The following is a 23,404-nucleotide window of genomic DNA, read 5'->3' as shown; positions in this document are numbered from 1 at the left end:
TTCTAGAAACTGTTTCAGTAATAAAAAACCAATGTTTGATCAATAAAGAGATGTTTGATCAATTGAGAGATGGGTAAACACATTAGCTCCCTCAACTTACCCAGGACCTTAAACTGTGATTTATCCTGAAAATATCCAAAAGCAATTACAAAAAGAGTAATAAAAAAGCTAAAGAGAATAGCCCCATGTTTGCTTAATCAGAATAATATGTGACAACTTGAAATTCTAAGAAAGAAAAGAGAGAATAAATTCAAGTAACTTTGTAGCAGAGTGCTTTTGGATTATACACCTTGAGTAGATCTAGTGATTATTTAAAAACTACAAGAAATGGGGGTGCCTGGGTGGCTCAGTGGGTTAAGCCGCTGCCTTCGGCTCAGGTCATGATCTCAGGGTCCTGGGATCGAGTCCCGCATCGAGCTCTCTGCGCAGCAGGGAGCCTGCTTCCCTCTCTCTCTCTCTGCCTGCCTCTCCATCTACTTGTGATTTCTCTCTGTCAAATAAATAAATAAAATCTAAAAAAAAAAAAAAAAAGAAATGGTTACACGTACTTCCTAGTCTGCTGGTGGTGACACCACTGGTGTTGAAATTCAGATGCTCTTTTATGTGTCTGTAGGTAGCGTAAAGCAAATGCCTGAACATTCACTTCCTCTTGGCAACCCAGGTTTTCAACATGGGAAAGGGAGATATAGATGCAGTATTAGGGAAACGTGAGGAAGGGCCCAGTGAAGGTGGATTTGAATGGGATAGTATCGGTATGAATTAGTAACTTTTTTCTTAAATTCATCTCCTAGATCGGTCTACAGCAAAGGCCTCGAAACGAGGACACCACATCAGCAAAGAGCACACATGGTAGGTACCCAGATCCTGATATCTAAGCACCGTTCCCACAAAAAGGAACTAGGGTCCAGAAGAAATGCCGGGTTCCAAATTTGTGGCAAGGAAAGCCCATGAATCTGGAAATTATAAAGCCCCTTTAAAAATAGAGAGATGTTGGGGCGCCTGGGTGGCTCAGCGGGTTAGGCCTCTGCCTTCAGCTCAGGTCATTATCTCAGGGTCCTGGGATGGAGCCCTGCATCGGGCTCTCTGCTCAGCGGGGAGCCTGCTTCCCCCTCTCTCTCGGCCTGCTTGTGAGCTCTCTCTCTCTGTCAAATAAATAAATAAAATCTTTAAAAAAAAATAGAGAGATATTAAGATTTTCACCCAAGCGACCAAACTTGGAGGTACCCAAGGAGGAATGACCTAATTATACCTGCTTCCTGATGCGATTAACTACGTGCACAACATCACTTCTGAACAAAGGTATTCAACCTGAATCTAATCATTAGGAGACAAGGAGACAAACCCAGAATGTGGGACATAGGTCGTGACTACTCGTCCAGAGTTTGGAAAGAAAGGACAGTTTCCTTAAAAACAGAAAGCTGCAAAAGCTCTATTCTTGAGCAGCAGAGCTTGAAGAAGCATTAACCAAAAGAAATGCATGAACACTAAATGGACAGGGAGAGCATAAAAAATATTTTTGGACAACTGGAAAAATGTGTAAAGGGACTGTATGTCATATAATATTGTTGAATAAATGTCAATTTTCAGCAGGGTGATACTGGCATTGTGGTTAAGAGGGGACTGTCTTTATTCTTAGGAAATGCCTGACATGTTTAGGGATAAATTTCATGGTATCTGCAACTTACATTGAAATGGCTCTACATGGGAAAAATTGTATGTAATAATGGAGAGTCAGTCTAGGTGAATGAAAAGGAAGCGTACAATTCACTGAACTGTTCTTCCCATTTTTCTGTTAGCTTACCCATTATCAAAATTTTAAAAGTTGGGAATAAAATCCAAGGAATGGGAATTTTAAATGCCTTCAAAACCCCATGTCATTATTTTGTCCTAAATTGATTTCTGCTAATTATTATGTCTGCTTGAAGATATCTATGGTGGCAGTAGCAGAAACAGTAGCTGTATTAAAGAATCAAAGAAAGCGGGGCTCCTGGGTGGAACAGTCTGATCAGCTCAGGTCATGATCTCAGGGTTGCAAGTCTAGTCCCACTGCCAGGCTCCACACTCAGTGGGGAGTCTGCTTGATTCTCTCACTCCCTCTTCCTTGTGCCCCTCCCCCAACTCACATTCGCATGCTCTCTCTCTCTATAGTAAATAAATAAAGTCTTTTTTTAAAAAATAATAAAAGAAAGAGTATTTTACAGATCATAAGTGATTTTAAAGCAATTATTAAATGGGTTATGGCCAGTTTAAAATAACATGGCATATTTATAAATAATAATAGCCAAAGCCTCTGTGCTAAATTCTTTTCATGTCTTATCTCACTTAATGCTTGAGATAGATACTATCATCATTCCTACCTTATAGATGCAGAAATTCAGGCTTAAAACGGTCACATAACTACTATATTATCAGGGCTATGATTTGAACTCAGGTAGTCTGACCCAACTTTCTCAAATGTATAAACTTACATTCATGAAAAGAGGCAATCAGTCATCAGGAAACAAAAGATTTGCACACATTTTGAGAGGATGAATATTAGTAGAACAACATACAACCAGAAAAAGAACAGAATGCAGAATGCCTGAAAAATACACAATCTGAAAACAAACAAATAAAAAGAGCTACTGGTATTTAAAAATATTGTTGCTAAGTAAAAACCGCAATTGGAGAGTTACAAGTTAAAATTATGGAAATCTCTCAGAACACAGAGCAAAAGGACAAAGAGATGAAAAATGAAAGACATGATTAAAAAGATGAAGGATTAATTCAAGAAGCTTAACATCTGACTAAGAGAAGTTCTGAAGACCACAGGAAAGTGAAGAAAGAAAGGAAAAGAAGCTGGGGTGCCTGGGTGGCTCAGTGGGTTAGGCCTCTGCCCTTGGCTCAGGTCATGATCTCAGGGTCCTGGGATCGAGCCCCGCATTGGCCTCTCTGCTCAGAGGGGAGCCTTCTCCCCCGCCCCCTCACCTGCCCCTCTGCCTACTTGTGATCTCTTTTTCTCTCTCTGTCAAATAAATAAAATCTTTAAAGAAAGAAAGAAAGAAAGTTAAAGAAGAAATGATCAAAGAAATAATATAAGAACACTTCCCAGAGTGGAAGACAGACAGGTGTTTGGACTTCAAGCTCATGCCAGTTGTCCCTGCATTGCCACTCAGCCACCCGTCCACCCCATTTCCCTACCTGATGATACTGGAGCTGGACATGGGAAAGGTTTCTCCTTTGCCAGCGGACATCAGGCAGGAGGAAGGGACTTCTCTTAGGTACGATCCTCCCGTGCCAATGGTCAGAACACATAGAATGCCCTAGAACATGCATACCAATGAGTCTCAGTCTGAACACCTTGCAGGTGGATTCCAGAGTCTGGCAGGCACCCCACAGGTGGCTTCCCACGAGGTGTAACAGCAGCATGCCTGTGAGGGTTCCAGTGAGAACTTGCAGGCAGGCACCCAGCAAGGCTGGCAGGCACCCTGGGGCAGGGGCCCGGGGGGAATTCCTGGACCTCATCCACCTGCTCTGGTACCAGTGGGCCACGAGGCACTCCCTCTCCAAGGGATGACTCTCAGCTTTGTTTGGGGAGAGGCAAGGGGCAGTGACTTGCCAATCTGATCTTGCATTAGTCCTAGAGGGAGCAGCTGTTCCCTGTATCTGCCACTCCTGTATTTTTTACTGATTCTCTTTTCCCCCTAGAAGCTAATCCCCTGCTAACCCCTTAGTAGTAAATCCCTCACTACTAATTAATACTTCTTTACACTTCCCCTGCCCAAATTCCTGTTTGATTTTTGTCTCCCAAAAAGAACCTGATACACCACTGACAACCAAATACAATAAATGAGAAAAAGCTCATACCCAGACAAATACAATAAATGAGAAAAAGCTCATACTAGACTATGAAATCTCAGAGTATTAAGGAATGAAGAAAAAAAGAGAGGAACTATAGGAGCTTCCAAAAGGAAAAAAAAAATCATTAAAAAAGATTTAAAAAAAATAATCAGACCAGCACGGGGTTTTTCACATTAGCAAAATTTTGGACATTTAGAGAAAAAAATTATTTCAAACATCTAAGTGCATACCAATCATAGTAAAGAGCATTTTCAACCATACAAGACTCAAAAAATTTACTCCAATCTGAGGAAGTCATGTGAGATTATATTCCACCAAAATGAGAATAAAAAACAAGGGGAAATATAGCATACAAGAATGATAGAACAAAGCCCAGCATTCCAGGAAAATGAGCAGGAGCAGATCTAGGAAGCATCTTTGAGATAAATGTATTTATTTTGAGCAAAAAACAAATGAGTTAAAACCTAGTGATTATTAGGGATACAGTAAAGGAAACGTGGGTCTTCCCTCAAAAGGGAGGGGGAAAATGTCAGATCAATTAAAAACTCCGGGACAACTGTCAACAACAAAATGTGATGTGATTCAAATGAGCCATGATTCTGAGCACTTGGTGAAACTTATCAGAGGAAACCATTTGAAATCAACATTAGAAATTTCCTCCTTTGAGTGATGCTATAGTTGTGATATTGGAATTACAGTGATGCTATAGTTGTGATATTGGAATTACAGTGGAAAGTACAATTATAGTACCCTACTTGGCTCTGACACAAACAGTATTTACATGAACACACTCATTGGCTTGTAACCTTGAGACTCAACCTAGGAAATAAGAAAAGCAAATTGTGCCAGTCAGAGAAGGCAGATGTTATCAACGTCAATACTTTAAAAAGTAAAGACATAGCTGAGAAAGTTGAAAGACAGACAAGTGGAAAAAAAAAGAGGCAGACAAAAGGGTAGCAGTACTTAGTATCCACATGTCACAAAATTTGAGATAAAAGGTGGTAAGCAGGTGGAACAAAATATAGAGATTTATGAATGTTACAATTGCAATAGTAAAGAACAGAGTTCATACCGTGATAAAATTAAGAAGTTACATATGCCCCCTTGTGTGTGCGCTTCATCTATATATAGACAGGGTCAACCTAAAGTAGATACATCAAAACAGCTGAGCAAATATGCTATTAATGAGTTACAGAAGTAATACCCACTAACAGAATTAACAGGAACCATTAAAAATGTGTCGCCTCTGGAAAACAAAACTCTTTTTTTCATTATCAGCACTTATCTACCATCTGATTTGTTTCAGCCACGTTCATCAATCACTGTGATGTTTAGAAAATAATCATCTGGTGCCAGAGTTGGCAGGTGGCAACCGATGGCAAATATTTGAGATATTGTGAGCCATTGAGGTCTCTGGCAGCTCTCTAACTTTGCCACTGTAATGTGAACCATCTGTAAATGAATAGGTGGGACTGTTTCAATAAAACTTTATTTACACAAACAGGTGGCAAGCCAGCCTCCGCCTTCAGGCTATAGTTTGCAAACCCTGATTCATTCCACTGTTTCCCAACCTACATACTACACGGAACTCCAATATATTTAAGAGTGTTCCTCCAAAAAAAGGGAGAGAGATTCCATGATCAAAGACTTTAGAAAATGCTAGGTTAGATAAGCCTAATCAGTCTTCTTTACTCCACAACGACAGCCCCAAATGTGCTGATGAGCTTTAAATACCCAACATGGAAGTAATCTAGAGTACACAACATTCCTCCAACTTATCGGAATACACTGGAGGAACATCAAAGGCCACGGATATTCAGGGGAACGGTCTAGGAAATAGTGTCATAATCTGATTCCTATCCTGATAAACAAATAAGACTGGGCAAGTGGCCTGTGACTTGCCCAAGGCTACGTGACCAGATGGTGTCAGAATGGGACAGGGGCCAGCCAGCTCAGGGTGCTTGCTGCCTCTCCACAAGGCTGGCCATCGGGTGCCTACAGAAGAAATCAGCGCAAAGCTAGTAACATCTCTATCCTGTGTGACTTCAGGGGACACACTTCAAAACAATGTAACCACATCAATGCAACAATACTTACACCTCAAAAAACTGAAGACTTTGGGGCTAGATTTTACTACTTTCTTTAGAACCATCATGAGGTGAGCTGAAGTGTATGATGAGTTTCATTCACTATGAATCTGTTTCTTCATCTCTAACATGGGGGGAAGGGAGTAGAAATGATAGAAAATAAAAATAAACTCTTCTCTCAACTTTTTTGTGATTCCAGCATGTCATTTGGTGGTACTGAGCATACATGTTAGGTCATGTAAGTAACACGTTCCTGTTGATTAAGGCCTATCTCAATGTACAGCACCATACAAAGCACACAGCATGCAGGTGGGAGGTAACAGCAAGCTGATGAGGGTCAGGGAAATGCTAACTTCTGTGATGATAGTACTGAAACAGAACATAGAGCCAACCCACTCCCAAACAGAGATGTTCAGGATATAAACTGGAAAAACAAAAACAAAACAAAAAACCCAAAAAACAAAAAGAAGAGAACTGCAGCATTTGGCCAGTTGGTGCTAGCAAGGTGGCCTCCAACAGCATCGGGTCTACCTGCTCTGAGAACATCCTGGTTCACAAGGTGGTTTCTGACTCTTAGAACGTCCTACGTCATCTTCTAATTCATGAATCCACCATTCCATTTCCTTCATGTTTTTCAGGTGTCCTTTCATAGCCCGTGATCACTCATGCGAATGGAGCTGTGAAAACATTCTTAGCCCACTTAGCCAAGGGCAAGCTTCCCCTATCCACTCTCACTCATGGTGGGAAAATGCAACCGTTCCTTCCAGAACCATGGGAAAGCGACCTCTGCTGACAGAATTCCCGTCCAACCACATCCAGGTCAGATTGCTCCAGGGGTCATCAGTCAGTAGCCCACGGGAAGAGGAAGACCAATTCAGCTGACCTACAAATCTCACCCTGGCCCTGGCCCAACATTACAACTCACAGACTGTCCCTGAGGTCACAATTCCTGCTCTGAGACTTGTTCTAATAGCCTCACACGGTGGGAGGCTGTCCAACCCTTTGGAGACCACTAGTTATCCAAGACTTCCTTTGCTACACTCCTAAAATGCCCAGTGCCATGGGGCCAGATAAGGAGGAAGCAGCTGCAGCGCAAGAAAGTTGAGAGCCCATCTAGGTGTTGCTACAAGGTCTCTAGATTTAAATGCAAACCAGCCCCTGGCCTGCCCTGTCCTGCATAATGTTTAAAATGTGGCAAGAACCACTGAGGAACTGAACATTTTAATTAATTTTGTTTTAAAAAACTGAAGTAGTGTAAAACGTTTCTGCATTAAGCACAAATGTATCACCTTAATAAGATTTCATTTGACTTTTAATGCTCTATTGCCTAAGACGGTATTGGTCTATTGCCCTGTGTGAGTCTACCCATAAGCACATTGCTGATCTACCTGGTGTTAAGATAACTGATGATTGGGGCGCCTGGGTGGCTCAGTGGGTTAAGCCGCTGCCTTCGGCTCGGGTCGTGATCTCAGGGTCCTGGGATCGAGTCCCATATCGGGCTCTCTGCTCGGCGGGGAGCCTTTTTCCCTCTCTCTCTCTCTCTCTGCCTGCCTCTCCATCTGAATGTGATATCTCTCTGTCAAATAAATAAATAAAATCTTTAAAAAAAAAAAAAAAGATAACTGATGATTCCATTTAAATGATTTTTTTCCCCTATATACTTCTATACACTGTAATGTGTCTATGTGAATATTTTATACAGACAGCACAAGTTACAGTGATAATTATGTAACTCCTAATTAGTAAGTAAATTAAAATGTGTTTTAATGAAATGTATAATTTACTTTTCTAGCTTATAAGGTAAATATCAAATTTTCAAATTTAAGACAAGAACAATTTAAATCAAATTTTCTATTGATTAAAAAACCAAGTGGAGATACAAAAGCTAGGACTATAATTAGAACAGTAAGGGAAAAAAGGGACTGGAAGAAATAAAAAATGTCATGATCAATACCAACTGCAATTTTTTGTAGCAGAGAAAAATAAAAAGGCTGTTAATTGTATCAATCAAAGATGATAAAGCAGACAATTTAGTAGATAATTAAGAAGATTGTTAAAGGACAATTTCAGCAAAGACACAGTGAATGTGATACAAAATTTCCTTTCAATAATCAAAAGGGAGCAATGAAATTAGTCTCCTGAAATCAGAATTAAATGACCAACAAAAAAATTTTAAAGGATTAACAAAATCTGAGCTTATAACTTTGGCCAGCTATAAAACATCTCAGATTCTTAAACAATAACAACAAATACACACACACACACACACACACACACACACACGGAGAGATGGTAAAAAAAATTTATATGGAAATTCTGTTGGAAAATTATGAGGAAAAAATTAAAAAAGTATACTGCACAAAAAGTGAAAGATTTTAAATTAAACAACCAAGTAACTGCCCAGAGAAAACAAGATCTTTCTAATAATATCAAAGATAAATAAATTCAAAATTTAAAAAAATCACAAGAAGTTTTCTGTAGCTTTGGATGAGTCATACAATTTAAGAGACATTGCCAAATTAGTACTTTGGGTACATTTTTGTCTCAAAAAGACTTCCAACTTATAAAAAATGTTGTCAATTCATAGCTGAAAAAAACTGAACTCATCGCATAGATACTTTTTTTTTTTTTAAAGATTTTATTTATTTAACAGAGAGAGATCACAAGTAGGCAGAGAGGCAGGCAGAGAGAGAGAGAGGGAAGCAGGCTCCCTGCTGAGCAGAGAGCCCGATGCGGGGCTCGATCTCAGGACCCTGAGATCATGACCTGAGCTGAAGGCAGTGGCTTAACCCACTGAGCCACCCAGGCGCCCTCGCATAGATACTTTTGAATCTTTTCCATCTGTCAAAGAAGAATTTTCACTAGATATGAAAACATAAAGCTTCTATCATAAAAGTGCTCCAGCTATGTTGAGTCAAAAAATCCAAACTTACTAATCTTTTAAAATAGCAGACTGGTGTTTTTCTCTTAGTGCTTCATTCTACTATTTGATATTAACTTGTAGCTAGTTTCCTAAAGCACAGCCTGAAAACTGTCATGGATATCATTGGTAAACTTGTTTAGTATATACACAAAAATGCAATGAATTACCATCAGTTTATAGAATTGCTGAAAGAAATGGAAAATAATTAATGCAATAATCATGTTTTCTCTGCAAGTAGATCTTTGGTTGGGTCATGGAAAAGTTCTACTAAGATTTACCCTGTAGTTAATGCAAGTTCAAGATTTTCTTTTAACAAAAAGAATCTTGCCAAACACTCAATAAAAACAAAGAAAATAAAAAGGCAGCGTGATTTTTGTTTTCTCAAGAGATATCACACTGCATATGAACAAGCTAAACTGGAAGCTCCAATAAAAGGAAAAGCTTATTTATGACCTTGTCAAAGAAGTATGAAAATGTAAATCAAAATTGATACTTTTCATAAATCAAAAATAATGTTTTATATATCTTTCTAACTCGCATCAATATGCAGAAGATCTAATTGAAAGCAAAAGTGTTATATAAATTGTCTTCAAAATCCATAAGAAAAACTTGAAGAACACTTTATGGAGATTTTTAAATTTAGAGTTCATTTTTAATTTTTACAATATCTCTTTGAATTTAATGTTAACAATTCTGAGTTGGCATAAAAGTTAATGAATTTATATAGCTTAAACAGATACAGGTTGGGGCACCTGGGTGGCTCAGTGGGTTAAGGCCTCTGCCTTCGGCTCAGGTCATGGTCTTAGGGTCCTGGGATTGAACCCCACATCAGGCTCTCTGCTCGGCAGGGAGTCTGCTTCCTCTCTCTCTCTCTGCCTGCCTCTCCCCTACTTGTAATCTCTGTCTGTCAAATAAATAAAAATAAAATCTTAAAAGAAAAATAGACACAGGTTTAAAACTGATAACTTTTGTTTCAAAAAATGACATCAATTTTTCTTAAAAACATTAATTAGTCAATTAAAATGGCAAATATTAAAGGAAAATGGTTTTTGGCACCTGATTAAGTTACTGGAAAACTTAAGTATGTTTGGAACTTTGTTACACAAATCTACTTTTTCAACTATGAATTTTATGAAATCTAAATACAGACCAAGTATTTCAGATGAAAATGTGGCATCTGAATTTAGATCTCCTATAACTCTAACATACCCACAAAATTTTAAGACTCACTGCAATAAAAAAAAAGTCTCACAAATATTTTTATTTGATTACATGTTGAAATGATAGCATTTGGGGTTGAAGGGTTAAGAAAATATATTATTGAAATTAACTTCCCCTGGTTTCTTTTAATTTTTTCAATGTGACTACTAGAAAATGTAAAATTGGCTATGTGGCTCACATTATATTTCTGTTGAATAGTTAGAGACTGACTACTCAAGTAGTCTATTCCCAGAAGCATCAATATCATTGGAAAATCTCTTAGAAACACAAACTCTTAGGCCCCAACCAAAACCTACTGAATAGAATCGAAATTTTATTAAAAATTCCAGGTTTGGCCAAGATGAAGTAATAGAAAACAGATTTTTGCTTTTGTCTGAGACAATAAAAGAAAGGAAGAATAAAATGTATGTGAAAAAAAGGTTTTTAGGAAACAGGACATCAGAAAGTAAATGAGGCAAACCTAGGATTGTCTCATCTTATTGTCTTAAGAGATTTCCTGGCAATGACATAGGAGGAAAAACAGAGGAAGAGCCCAGTGACTTTCTGAGTTGAGGATACAGAACTGAGAGAGTTGGAAGACAAAGAGTTTGGAGGGCAGAAGGGAACTGTACACAGAGAGAACTTCAGAATCCTCAGTCACCCCTGAGAACTTAGCTGAGTACTGATCAGTGCATGTGTGAGTAAACTACCCGTGGCTAGGGGAAAAAATACCTGAAAGGATTAGAGGTAATACTGACTGGTGTTCACACAGGGCCAAGAACAGTACCTGTTTCTACCAAACAGACTAGAAAACCTCATAATTCAGAGGCATTCAGTCCTCAGGAAGATCTTGCCTCTGTAGTGAGGAATAATTAGCCCCACACTGAGCATTAATCCAGTCCCACCTAACAAGACTTAAAAAGCAAGACACAAAAGAATCAACTGTCTCCATCTAATTTAGCTATGTCCCAAAACAAAACTTAAGAATATTTGTATTAATACAAAAATATCCAGCACCCAAGAATATAACATCACAATATCTACAATTCAGTCAAAAAGTTCCAGGCACAGACAGGAAAATTCAATCCCTAATGAGGAGAAATGACAATCAATTGAAACTGACCCAGAATTAAGACAGATAGTAGAATGAGCAGACAAGGATGGGTACTCACAGTTTTAGCAGAGACATGAATATATAAAAACACAAATTCAGTTAATAGAGATGAATCTCCAATGTGTGAGATGAACAGATATTAGATGGAATTAATGACAGGTAGACATCACATACAAAAAAATTAGTGAACTTGAAGACATAGCAGTAGAAACATTCAAAATTAAAAAAATTAAAAAGGAATTTAAAAAAACAATGAAACAAACAATAAAAAAACCCCACCAGAACATGAATGAGCTGTGGAGACAGCAAAAGCAACTTAATATATATGTAACTGTAGCATTCATTAGGCAGAGAAGGGGCAAAAAATTACTAAAAATTTTCTAAACCTAATAAAAATATAAAGTCCAAAAAGGGAGAGGGAGGGGAGCTTGACTAACCCAAGCACAAGAAACATGAAGAAAACTATACCAAGGCACAGCATAATCAAATTGCTCAAAACCAGCAGTTAAAAAGAAATCTTAAAAGCAAATGGAGAAAAAGAACACACTATAGAGGAATGAAAATAAAGAGGATAGCAGATTTTGTCAAAAACAGTGCAAGGGAGATTCAAATTAAAACCACATTGAGATATTACCTTACACCAGTTAGAATGGCCAAAATTAGCAATACAGGAAACAACATGTGTTGGAGGGGATGTGAAGAATGGGGAACCCTCTTACACTGTTGGTGTAAATGCAAGTCGGTGCAGCCTCTTTGGAGAACAGTGTGGAGATTCCTCAAGAAATTAAAAATAGAACTTCCCCATGACCCTGCAATTGCACTGCTGGGTATTTACCCCAAAGATACAGAAGTAGTGAAAAGAAGGGCCATCTGTACCCCAATGTTTATAGCAGCAATGGCCATGGTCACCAAACTGTGGAAAGAACCAAGATGCCCTTCAACGGATGAATGGATAAGGAAGATGTGGTCCATATACACTATGGAGTATTATGCCTCCATCAGAAAGGATGAATACCCAACTTTTATAGCAGCATGGACAGGACTGGAAGAGATTATGCTGAATGAAGTAAGTCAAGCAGAGAGAGTCAATTATCATATGGCTTCACTTATTTGTGGAGCATAACAAATAGCATGGAGGACATGGGGAGTTAGAGAGGAGAAGGGAGTTGGGGGAAATTGGAAGGGGAGGTGAACCACGAGAGACTATGGACTCTGAAAAACAATCTGAGGGGTGTGAAGTGGCAGGGCTGGGGGGTGGGAGTTTGGGGGAACCAGGTGGTGGGTATTAGAGAGGGCACGGATTGCATGGAGCACTGGGTGTGGTGCAAAAATAATGAATACTGTTACGCTGAAAATAAATAAAAAATAAAATTTTAAAATTAAAAAAAAAGAAATAAAATAGTGCAAATGCCAAGAAAGTGAAGCAACATCTTTAAATAATTAAAAAAACAAAACAAAACCAAAAAAACCCCTGCCAATCAAGAATTCTCTATCCAGCAAAACAGCTTTCAAATATAAAGGCAAATAAGGACTTTATCAGATATATAAAAGCAAAAAGAGCTCATGAGCAGCAGTCCTGCATAAAAAGAAATATTAAAGGAAGCCATTTTGAGCAGAAAAAAAAGACATCTCATACAAATATGGATAAGAAAGGCATGAAGAGCACTGGAAATAGCAATTACTTAACATTGAAATTTTTCATTATTTAAATATCTTTAAAATAGGAGTAACTTCTTAAAACAAAAATAATAATTAATGTGGAGTTAATTACAATATGTAAAAGTAAAGTGCATGACAACGGTAATATACAGCTGAGATGGAAGCATACTATTGTAAGGTTCTTACATGCGAAGGGGTTTAACCTCATTAAGTGTAGACTATGGTAAGTTAAAGCTGCAGACTGTAAACCCTAAAGCCACCATTAAAATAACAGAACAGAGAGATACAGTATGGTAACCCATCAAAGGAGAGGAAATGGAAACGTGAAAAATACTCAAATAATCCAAAAGAAGGAGCAAACGGGCAAAGAGAATAGAGAATGGGATAAATAGAAAACAGATACTGTTGTATTGCAAACAAAAGCAAGAGCCAATTACACACTGCCTATAAGAAGTGAAACGTAAAGACACAAACAGATTAAAAGGATAGAAGATGACATAAAATGATGTCACCCATCCAAAGAAAGCTGAAGAGGTTTTATTAATATTAGGAGATTTTAGAGCAAAGAACATCACCTGGTATAAAAAAGATCATTTGGGGCGCCTGGGTGGCTCAGTGGGTTAAAGCCTCTGCCTCGGGCTCAGGTCATGATCCCGGGGTCCTGGGATTGAGCCCCACATCGGGCTCTCTGCTTGGCAGGGAGCCTGCTTCCCTTCCTCTCTCTCTGCCTGCCTCTCTGCCTACTTGTGATCTGTCAAATAAATAAATAAATAATCTTAAAAAAAAAAAAAAAAAGATCATTTCACAATGATAAAGTGACTAGTTCATCAGGAAGATATAACGGCCCTAAACATCTATTCACTTTAACAGCTCTGCTTCCAAATACAGGAAGCAAAACCTGATCAAACAGCAAGGAGAAGGACAAATTCACAAGCACATTCACATACTTCAATACTGCTCTGTCAATATTTTATAAGAGAAAGAGAAAAATCAATGAATACATAAGAGATAGAACGAGATCCTCCAGTGATCAGAATGCATCCTAAAGTCTGAGAAGCACTGTTCTACACTACTCTCAAAGGACAGTTAGTCCATATTCAGGTCAACTTCTGGTAAATTTTTCTTTTTTCTTCCTTCTGATATAACTGGTGCTCTTGTGTCTGACTTCTAGGCTAAACAGGAGTGAGAGTAGGTATTTCTAGGAAAGCTAATCTTGAAAAACAAACCACAGAATTGAGATGGTAGAGGTGAAAAACTCCTAATGTTTTCATCTTAAAGAGCTGGAAAAAATATCAGCCCCACCACTTGGATTTAAACTCCTTGAGATTTAAGGGACTCATCTCTAGGACTACACTAAGAGCTACTCTGAAGGATTATGTAGACAATGCTTGGCACGTGGCCCAACACAGAACAATAACACATGCTTTTCCTACCTTTTCCACCACACTGACTAATCTGTATGAACGCTCCTGATGCAAACCTAAGCTTTCCAGCACATCTGCTGGAGTCATCCCGGAAAGGATAGGGAAGGGAATATCTTCACCAGCAAAGTATACCAGTATCTCTATTCTGATCATTGAAAATTCTGAGACACCATTCATCTAGCCAATACTTTTCCTTCTAATCTTAGTGAAGAGCTTTATTTATGGTGGTAATTTACGTTCTTCCAACAGCTGTGGCCTTACATCTCAGAATGGATTAACAGAGAAAGGTTGAGTTGGACACCTTTATTACAAAGTTTCAAATTATGACAACTATATCAGGAGTAAATATGACTAATATAATTTTTTTAAGTCCCATTGCAAAACCTCTATCACTTGTTACTGACTGAAATCGGGAGTGGTAAAAACAGGGACAGAGGGCGCCTGGGTGGCTCAGTGGGTTAAGCCGCTGCCTTCGGCTCAGGTCATGATCTCAGAGTCCTGGGATCGAGTCCCACATCGGGCTCTCTGCTCAGTGGAGAGCCTGCTTCCCTCTCTCTCTCTCTCTGCCTGCCTCTCCATCTACTTGTGATTTCTCTCTGTCAAATAAATAAATAAAATCCTTTAAAAAAAAAAAAAAACAGGGACAGAAGTCAGAAGACCTGACTTTCAAGCCAACCCTGCTATCTGCTTCCTTTATCATCTTGAGTAGAACATTTTTCTTTGTGAGCCTTAATTTTCTCATCTATACAAGAAGGATAAGAAGACAAGCTCTGTTCATCTTATAGAGTATAAAGAAATTTAAAAGGAGATGCATGTGAAACCATAAAATGTACATAGATGCAAAGTATTATTTCCAATGCTCACTGTCATCGGTTCCTTCTATTAATATAGAAGCTTAAGAGGTCATTGCAGGGGGGATAGCTGCTTAACACCAAGCTACTAGTTTTTTCTCCTTTTTAGACTTAAGCACTCAATATGGCGTGACCAACCATGAGTTTTTAAAATTCAATAATCTCCCAAATTACTACTTGGAAGTTTTCTCTGCACATAATAAAGGAATGCAGCAACAAGAAAAGTTTGAGTAACTTATCCAAGACTATATCATGAAGCCCAGGGAGTTGAGAAATTTTGGCTTACACTGGCCAAACTGCCCCCCCCCCACACACAAGAAACCTTACTAGAAAGTTAAGAAAAGAGTGACAACATTATACTTAATAATGCTAGAAAGAAACAAATAGTGGCTGTGCCCTTTGGACAATGCTGCATTAAAACAACAACCACAATCAGTGTTTTCAGTGAGCTGGCCACAAATCTGGAACAATCAATGTCTTCATCAAAAAGTAGGCAAATGCTTGAACTGATTCTCCAAGCCCAACATGGACTCAGGGCACTAAAAACTCCAGCCCTAAACTGATAGTTAATTCTTTTTTTTTTTTTTTTAAGATTTTTTTATTTATTTGACAGACAGAGATCACAAGTAGGCAGAGGCAGGCAGAGAGAGAGGAAGCTGATAGTTAATTCTTAAATTAATTCTTAGTCCTTAAAAGTTACTACATTAGCATCAAGCTACTCTTCCAGAATCCTCTGTTATACGGGTGACCTTCACTGTGATTAACTACCATGTAGTTATTGGCTCAGTGCACTGGAAAGTAAGTGTGACCTTGGAGCTGGAAGATCGATATTTAAATCTCAATCCCATCACCCACTAGATAAATGATTTTGCCCAGTCATTGTACATCCATGAGCCTTGAAACTCTTCCATAAAATCCAAGTAACACTACCTACCACACATGGTGGTAGTGTTAATGGTGGATATTAATTACGTGAACGTGCCTAGCACAGTGTCCTGCCCAAAATAGTGCTCAGAAATATTTATAAACTGCGATATCTCTTACATTTAAATGACGATTATTCACAATGAGTCATTTTCGTAGTACTTTAACTGAAACTTCCAAGTATTCACTGTTAAGAAGACTTTACTCTTAGCAAGAGCTGTATGTTCTACCAGACTATGAATGGTACTTCAGGAAATAATAATCATAATCATAACAATCCTAGAAAACAAAAATCTTGAGAAGGAAAAATCCTGTCATATTGTGCAATCTTTTCATCTTTTAAACTGTCTCCACTTTCCGGTCTATACTGAAACTAAAACATTAAATCCACAGGCAGGCAACCTCCAATTTCCCATACTTGATGAGGATAATAAACTTGGTAAGCCCAATCACAATGGAGGCAACTCTCCCACAGCCCATCAATTCTCCCCCGTTGTTCTAAAAATTGATAACAATGGGGATACCATTTGGAAAATACAAGATGAAACAGAAAAGCCATTCTTAGGAACTATCAGGAATCCCTGAGAACTTGGCAATCAGAGAGGATAAAAAGCTTGGAGGAGAAAAAGGTGTGAGTGATCATTATGTAAACACAGCACTGAATTCTGAAAGCCAACTTCTAGCTGAAATGGGAATTAGTCGAGAAGAACATGTATACTGGAGACCACAGTTATGCCGGTAGGAAATAGGAGTGGGTTTATCAATGTTACTAGTTCTACAAGGAGATAAGATGGTATTATTTGAACCTAGAACCAGTATCTGTGCTCAGAGTGAAAGTGGGTTTTCCATAGTACGTTTGCAGTTTCCTCTAAGGTGTGTGTGTGTGTGTGTGTGTGTGTAAGAAGCCTAAACGCTAGAGACAGAACTAATTTTTCCATGGGAAAAAAAAAATACAGCGCTTTCACTGCCTGCTGTAACCAGCTTGTGTTTATGTCCAACACTCTGAGAATTAAGTACGGCAAAAAATGCCACGTGATGAAAACTTTTATTTTTTTTAAATAAAGTAATGAGGAAGTTTAAAAAAAAAAAAAACCACACACACATGTTGGGTTTACATAAATAACCAGCCAAAACATTTTTCTACCATATAATTTTCTTGTCAAGCATATATTTTTCTTTTTCCTGGAAACTCAATGTCAGAAGTCTATGATAATGATGATCATTTTTCAACAGATAATTGGATAATTCTGGGGTCAGAATGAAAAAAATATATATAAATCCTATTTAAAAGTCTTATATCAAATTCATTTTTAGGAACAGGATGGAAATAGTCTTAGCATTGCTTGAAGTAAATTGTCTCTGTACTTGAGCTCATGGTCTATCAATTTCTAAGAATGTAGGTTTCTTAACCTTTTTCTTAAGAGCTTTTGAACTTAAAATTCAATGGACTAAAAATTGCAGTCTTGAAAGAAAGAAAGAAAGATAGGAAGGAAGGAAAAGCATGTTTACTTCCAAATATTCAACCATGGAATTTCCTCATTCCAGCACACAGTTCAAGGACAGAGTTCTGTCTTTCTACTTGCTCCACTATCAAGAGCTACATCTGAAACAGGACATACAGACATAGCCCTAAAGCAGAGTGTGCTTGTCAACAGTTCTTCTTGAGCCCCAGAGTGATTCACTCTAAAGAAGGCTGCCCATTGTCCTCAGAGAATCTTTCTAGAAGAAGGCAGATCCAACTTCCTCTTTGAGCTTCTCCTCTTCTTCAATAGTGGTAGGTTTCCTCCACCTGCCCAGCTGGTATTTTTACGATTAAACATGAGTTTTATCAGAAACACAGACTTGTCATCCTTAAAAGGCGGAAAAGGGGAGATAAAGCCAGGTAGCCCACATCCCACTGGATGGGAAGATGAGACTCCTGAGAGCCTGTACTGTGCAGATATGCTTCTGCTTCGTGAGGAAATTACGCTTTCCTTCAACGGGCCTGAAAGTGAACTACTTCCCTCACCCAGACACAGCTGAGAACAGCAGGACAGAAACCAGAAGCTGTTGGCTGCGATGCCCAGCACCAAGAAGCGGAGGAGAGCCATGGGGCACAGTCCCTCCTGGGTGACAATAAGCCTGACAACCAGTTTCTGCAGAGCTTGGCAGACAGAAAAGAAAGCCTCTTTAGAAATACAGTTGGCAAAACACTGAATATAAAGGATACTCTGAGCAACTGCATAATTGCAGACTTAGAGTAACTGTCTAAACTCGATCCCCATAGTATGTCGTTTATATGTCGGTGGCGCAGGCTAGACCCCCACTGCACATCCTTTAACAAAACGGTTCCTTCTTACTTCTTGTATAGCAGTGATGGAGACAGATGGAGAGGGGACAGCAAACCCAGGAAGATACTGATATGTCCTCTCACTTATCGTGGAAGGTTTATGACTTTGGATAGGAGTTCAAACTCACATACTACCACTTACTGTCTCACGTCATTTGAGGTACTTAACCCCCAGGGTTTTAACTTACAAGATGGTGCCAATGATGAGAGGCATGGCATGGCAAGCCCTCAGCGCAGGGCCTGGCACGTGGTGGACCGAATCCATGATCCTCCCATCAGCAGCTGCCCCACCCCCACCACTGCATCTTCTGTGTCTCCATTACCCCTGGACCATGCACCCAACACAGCACCTCTGACGCTTCCCTTTGCGTTTGGGCTGACAATGCATCTCCAGACTGTAAGCGCTGTGAGGGTAAGGGTTCATTCTGTGTTCTCAGTATGAGCATGTGCTTATACCCGCATACGTTTCCATGCACGTGCCCCCCACGTGTATGCGCACACACACACACACACACACACACCACTACGAGGTTAACAAATGTTTGCTGAACAAACAAGTGAATGAATGAACAGACTGTTGGGCTACTTTCATTGTTTATTTCTATGTAATTCCAGTTTTTTTTTTTTTAAAGATTTTATTTATTTATTTGTCAGGCATAGAGGGGGAGCGAGCGAGTGAGCACAGGCAGACAGAGAGGCAGGCAGAGGCAGAGGGAGAAGCAGGCTCCCTGCCGAGCAAGGAGCCCGATGCGGGACTCGATCCCAGGATGCTGGGATCATGACCTGAGCCGAAGGCAGCCGCTTAACCAACTGAGCCACCCAGGCATCCCTGTAATTCCAGTTTTAAAACCCTTTTCTCCAGATGTTGTCAGAGACGGTTAACTTCTCTAGGTTAACTGAACCCACTGACCACATCTGGATTCCAACTAAAGCAGCATCCCTCCGTCTGGGTGAGCTACAGTCTGCACTAGCACAAGCTCCTCTCTCAGCGCTGTAGACAGATTCCCATATCTAACTCCTGTAGATTGGACTCCCAGAACTGTGCTCTTTTTTAATTGGGGAGTTCTAGAACCAAACTCCATTTTGGCACAGGTAAGCATCCTTTCACTTGTTTTCGGAATTTTTAAAAAGGAGAGCAAGAAGAAATGCAAATGAAGCCATTCGCATACACACACACACACACACACACACACACACACACACACACGATTTCAGAGAAAGAGCAATTTCCCTGCAGTGAGGACCAGGTGGAAGGACTCCAGAACTCACAGCAAACACCATCAAGCAGGAGCAACATCTGGCAGGGATGTTATCCCTGAAGCTCTGGCTCAAGGCAGGGCAAGAACATCCTTTCCGGCTGCCTCCCAACAGCCAACCCGCTCCTTTCCTTGCTCTGAAGATACCCCTCCTCATTCACAGCTTTAGAGAGAAAACTAAAGGTTCCCAAATCCAGGATCCCCTCACACTTCCTCTCCAGTATCTTTTCATGGACACAGAACTACTGCTTGGAAACACCCCTGAGGAGCCTCTAGAACAAGAGGCCCTGCACATTCTTAATACGCCCATGACTTATACATAAGCTACTCTGGCCACAAAGCCCAAAATACCTTCCAAGATCCTTCAGAAATATAATTTTGGGGGGGAAAAAGTAAATATTAATTCTGCTCTGTGTAGGAACAATTTCCATCTGCAAGGGAAAGGTTATCCAAAAACAAGGCCTTGTTTCAGTTCCTTTCAAGGTCCTGCCATGAGTAAGAAAAGCCAAAATAAATTTCAAACCATTTTCCCCAAAGTTCTGGCCTTTGAAATGCCCTGACCTGACCAGTTTCAAAACTGGTGTTTCCAAGTTTCAGTTCCAAAGAACCATTTTTCTTAAAGGGAAAGTTTTCTCTAAATAAAAGCTGTGACTAAGGGCGCCTGGGTGACTCAGTGGGTTAAACCTCTGCCCTCAGCTCAGATCATGATCTCAGGGTCCTGGGATCGAGTCCTTCATTGGGCTCTCTGCTCAGCAGGGAGCCTGCTTCCCCCCTTCTCTCTCTGCCTACTTGTGATCTCTCTGTGTCAAATAAATAAATAAAATCTTAAAAAAAAAAAAAAGCTGTGACTGAGTCTATTTAATGTGATTATTACACCTGACGCAGGTGACAGCCAAAGGGGACTGGCTCTCGACAAGGCAGAAGAAAGAGCCTGCGAATGGCCAAGAACAAATGAGGAAGAAGGGATCGCCCACTCAAGAAGCACGATCGAAAAAGGGGAGGAAGAATTGTACCTCTGAACACTGCTTAGAGAGTCAGTCCTTAAAGGTCTCCTCACAAGGAGAAAGCAATTCTGTAGCCATGCAGTCATAAAGGTTCACTAGACTTACTGTGGTCATCATTTAATCCATCCAAATACCAAATCGTTATGCCATACACCTGAAAGTAAGGTAGTGTTGTGCGCCAATTATACCTAAATAAAAAACTGAGGTGGGGGAGAGGCCAGGAGAAGAGAGCAAGAAAGAGCAGGGCCGCCCCCAGAGACACAAGGACATGCACCAGAAGCCCAGGGCAGTGAAGACACAGAAGGCATCCTGATGAGCAGGACGAAAAGCTGACAGAAGTCATCAGAAGGGATAGCCTACCCGGTGTCAAAGAGCAGGCTGGCTGGTGGGGGAAGCAATTAAACACCAATGACAGATGGAGATAAGGGCATCCAAGGCGAAGTGTCCCTAAGACACTTGAAACCGAGGCCTGTGGGGAGATGGCTGGGCAGCCACCAGGAGCAGGAGCGGGAGAGGTAGCGTGTCAAAGAGGAAACACAGGGTCCCAGGATGAGAAGGGAGGGGCCGAAGTCCGGGGGTTGGATGACGGCTATGGGGATGTGCGTGGGGGACAGGCCCGGGGCACCAGAAACACTAGAGAAGTCCTGTGACCAAAGGAGATGCCTTCGGCAGCCCAGCACCTCTCCTCCTCCAGGGAGAGAGTCATTTCTAACCTCTAGGGAGCCCCGTGGTGAAGGGGCAACATGGGCCCCGTGACCAAGGCTGCTGGCTCGTCTTCCAATAGTTCCCCCGGTGGAAAAGACCAGACATGTGAATTCTGAGCATCTATCTGTATCTGGAATTTGCCGGGACCAGTGTAGCACTCCACCCCCTTAAACAGGAATAACCACTTGGGCACTGTCATCTTCTGAAAGGAGTGGAGCTGGCAGAAGACAGATAACGGGTCCAAACCGAGCTCTTGGAATTGCCCATGCAAACGACAGTAAAACCCACTGACAGCTGAAACACTGCACAGTTCAAGTACAGCTGTGAAAAGAGACCAAGTAAGAGACACGAGGATGTGTAAATGGAGCACAGAGGGAATTAAGGGCTTAGGACCGTGGGTCTAACTCAACAACTACAGGTTGTCCGGGGATCTGAGGCAGCAGTGGTTTCCAGGGCAAAAGCCCCGAAGAGTTAGAGGGGCTTCAGGCTGGGTTTTATACACAGTGAATATGGCTTATTTTATAACCTTTTATAGAACAAAGGGATTGCAGCTGACCGATCCTAATAAAAGGCTGTGATTTATGCTGCTGCTCCTAGAGAGCATTCATCCACTTCTGTGCACAGTGATTAGGAGGGCAGAAGGCTTCTGAGGCCGGGACAGAAGTTCAGGGCACAGACACAAGGCCTTGTGTCTCTGGCACTTGACTCCCAACAGGATTACACGAAAAGGTGCAGCCTCCCACCAAAGCCCACACCCGGCATGGGTCTAGTCTGCGGTTTCTGAACTGTGAATCCAGCCAGGGCTGGGCTGAAGCCCTTCCTCATCTTTAAGTGTTCTCCAGGCCTGTCACACAGTAAACACTCAACAGAAGATTTGCTGAATTAAACCAAAGAGCCAGGTCTTGGATAAGTAACAGCTTCTGCATGCGAAACTCAAGTTTTGTCATGGATAAGATAAGGGATGTGGGCAAAACACCATCCGGCTTTGGCCAGTGCAAAACAACCCAATCTTCTGAACACACAAAAAGCACTTGTCTGAACACACAGTCTTTTTTATATACTTCATGCAAAAAAAAAAAAAAAAGGAAGTAGTTAAACCTGATTTACATGTCTAATTGAAAAAACATTTTTGATATTAGACCCATCCCTTTGTTAATCAACAAAACACAAAAGCTGTGTGGGTTTTCAGTAAGAAAAACTATACATACTGGTGATCCCTGAAGAAATTTATTCAGAAAAAATGTTAATTCTGACATTTTCTTTTAAGCCTTCTCCCATGAAGGGCTGTATCTAGAATAACATTGACTTTGCAGAAACAGATAAGACTATTGACAATGGCTAGAGTTTAACAAAGGCGTCTGGATTTTTACCTTCCTTGGTTACTGCACAAAAGCAGCAAATGTAAGTACAGTTGCCCCAGCAGCTGGCAAGTTCTCTCCCATATGCGAAGAAGTTGTGAAACAGCTGGGGAATGCAAGATGCTTTTGAACAAGCTGCTATGTGATCCAAAATAACGCCAGCCTGTTCATCTTCCCGTACAATGGAAGCGTACAATGGAAGCGACAGCCCAGGGCAGGTCTGGCGCATGCCCTGCAGCTGCTTCTTTCTTTGCAGCAGGGGCCCAACAAGTGGCTACAAATGGAGTGAGACGCACAAAAGCGGAAACCTTGCTCCTAACCCTTTGCGTGCTGTCACTGGGTCACGCGTGCAGCTCTTTTTCCAGTGTGGGAGAAAGCTGCATTTTATACCCAAATGTAAAACCTCTCTGATGTTTTAAATGGAACCCTTCCCTGTACTCCAGACCCATGCGCCACTTCTTGCTGACAACTTTCCCAAAAGGGTGGTGTTTGATGACATTATAGGGTTTCTGTGCTTTTGCCCATGACTGATTGTTTGAAAGAGAAATGCACAAGAAAAATCCACAGCTACAAATTAGCAATGTTAAAAAGGTCTTTCCAAAACAAGCTGGCATGAAAAAGGATTGCTCCACTTGTATCTGCTAAGTTTAAAGCATTCTGGCTTTATAACACAGGAACTAGCTCTACTGGTTGTCTACTGGTCATTGAGCCTGAGCATGGCCTGACTTTG

General features: G+C 40.4%; 1 protein-coding gene across 1 annotated transcript in view; it reads right to left on the bottom strand.

Moving 5' to 3' along the window:
* LOC309870353 (uncharacterized protein) overlaps nucleotides 1-23,404 on the bottom strand; it is a gene marked incomplete at its 5' end in the record, with an annotated part of 30,906 nt that overhangs the window by 1,136 nt on the left and 6,366 nt on the right. The window contains one exon of the mRNA XM_082742486.1: nucleotides 3,181-3,302. Within this exon, the coding sequence (XP_082598612.1) occupies nucleotides 3,181-3,302 (122 nt within the window). The remainder of the gene's footprint in view (nucleotides 1-3,180; nucleotides 3,303-23,404) is intronic.

This window comes from Mustela nivalis, assembly GCF_964662115.1.
Source record: "Mustela nivalis genome assembly, chromosome: 7".
In the NCBI taxonomy this organism is placed as follows: domain Eukaryota; kingdom Metazoa; phylum Chordata; class Mammalia; order Carnivora; family Mustelidae; genus Mustela; species Mustela nivalis.
The sequence above is the reverse complement of the archived record's forward strand: the minus strand, read 5'-3'. Positions and strand labels throughout refer to the sequence as shown.